The 281-nt window shown below is 58.7% G+C and overlaps 1 protein-coding gene across 1 annotated transcript; it reads left to right on the top strand.

Moving 5' to 3' along the window:
* Window positions 1–3: 3 nt before the first annotated feature.
* Window positions 4–276, top strand: LOC118453147 (cytochrome P450 1A5-like; the record flags this gene model as incomplete). Its single annotated transcript, XM_035902616.1, has 1 exon — window positions 4–276. A coding segment is annotated over one exon (273 nt), but the record flags the coding sequence as incomplete, so codon positions are not given.
* Window positions 277–281: the final 5 nt, after the last annotated feature.

The raw sequence follows: 281 nt of genomic DNA, 5'->3' as shown, positions 1-281 counted from the left end.
CAGAGTCTGGCCTTCAGCCCTGACTCAGGGGAGGTGTGGAAAGCCCGTAGAAAGCTGGCCCAGAACGCCCTGAAGACCTTCTCCATCGCCCCCAGCCCCACCTCCTCCACCTGCCTCCTGGAGGAGCATGTCTCCAAGGAGGCCGACTACCTGGTCACCAAGTTCCTGCAGCTGATGGATGAGGAGAAGAGCTTTGACCCTTACCGCTACCTGGTGGTCTCTGTGGCCAATGTCATTTGCGCCATCTGCTTTGGCAAGCGCTACGACCACAATGACCAAGA

This window comes from Egretta garzetta, unplaced genomic scaffold (assembly GCF_000687185.1).
Source record: "Egretta garzetta isolate BGI_Z169 unplaced genomic scaffold, ASM68718v1 C8017708, whole genome shotgun sequence".
Lineage (NCBI taxonomy): Eukaryota > Metazoa > Chordata > Aves > Pelecaniformes > Ardeidae > Egretta > Egretta garzetta.
The sequence above is the reverse complement of the archived record's forward strand: the minus strand, read 5'-3'. Positions and strand labels throughout refer to the sequence as shown.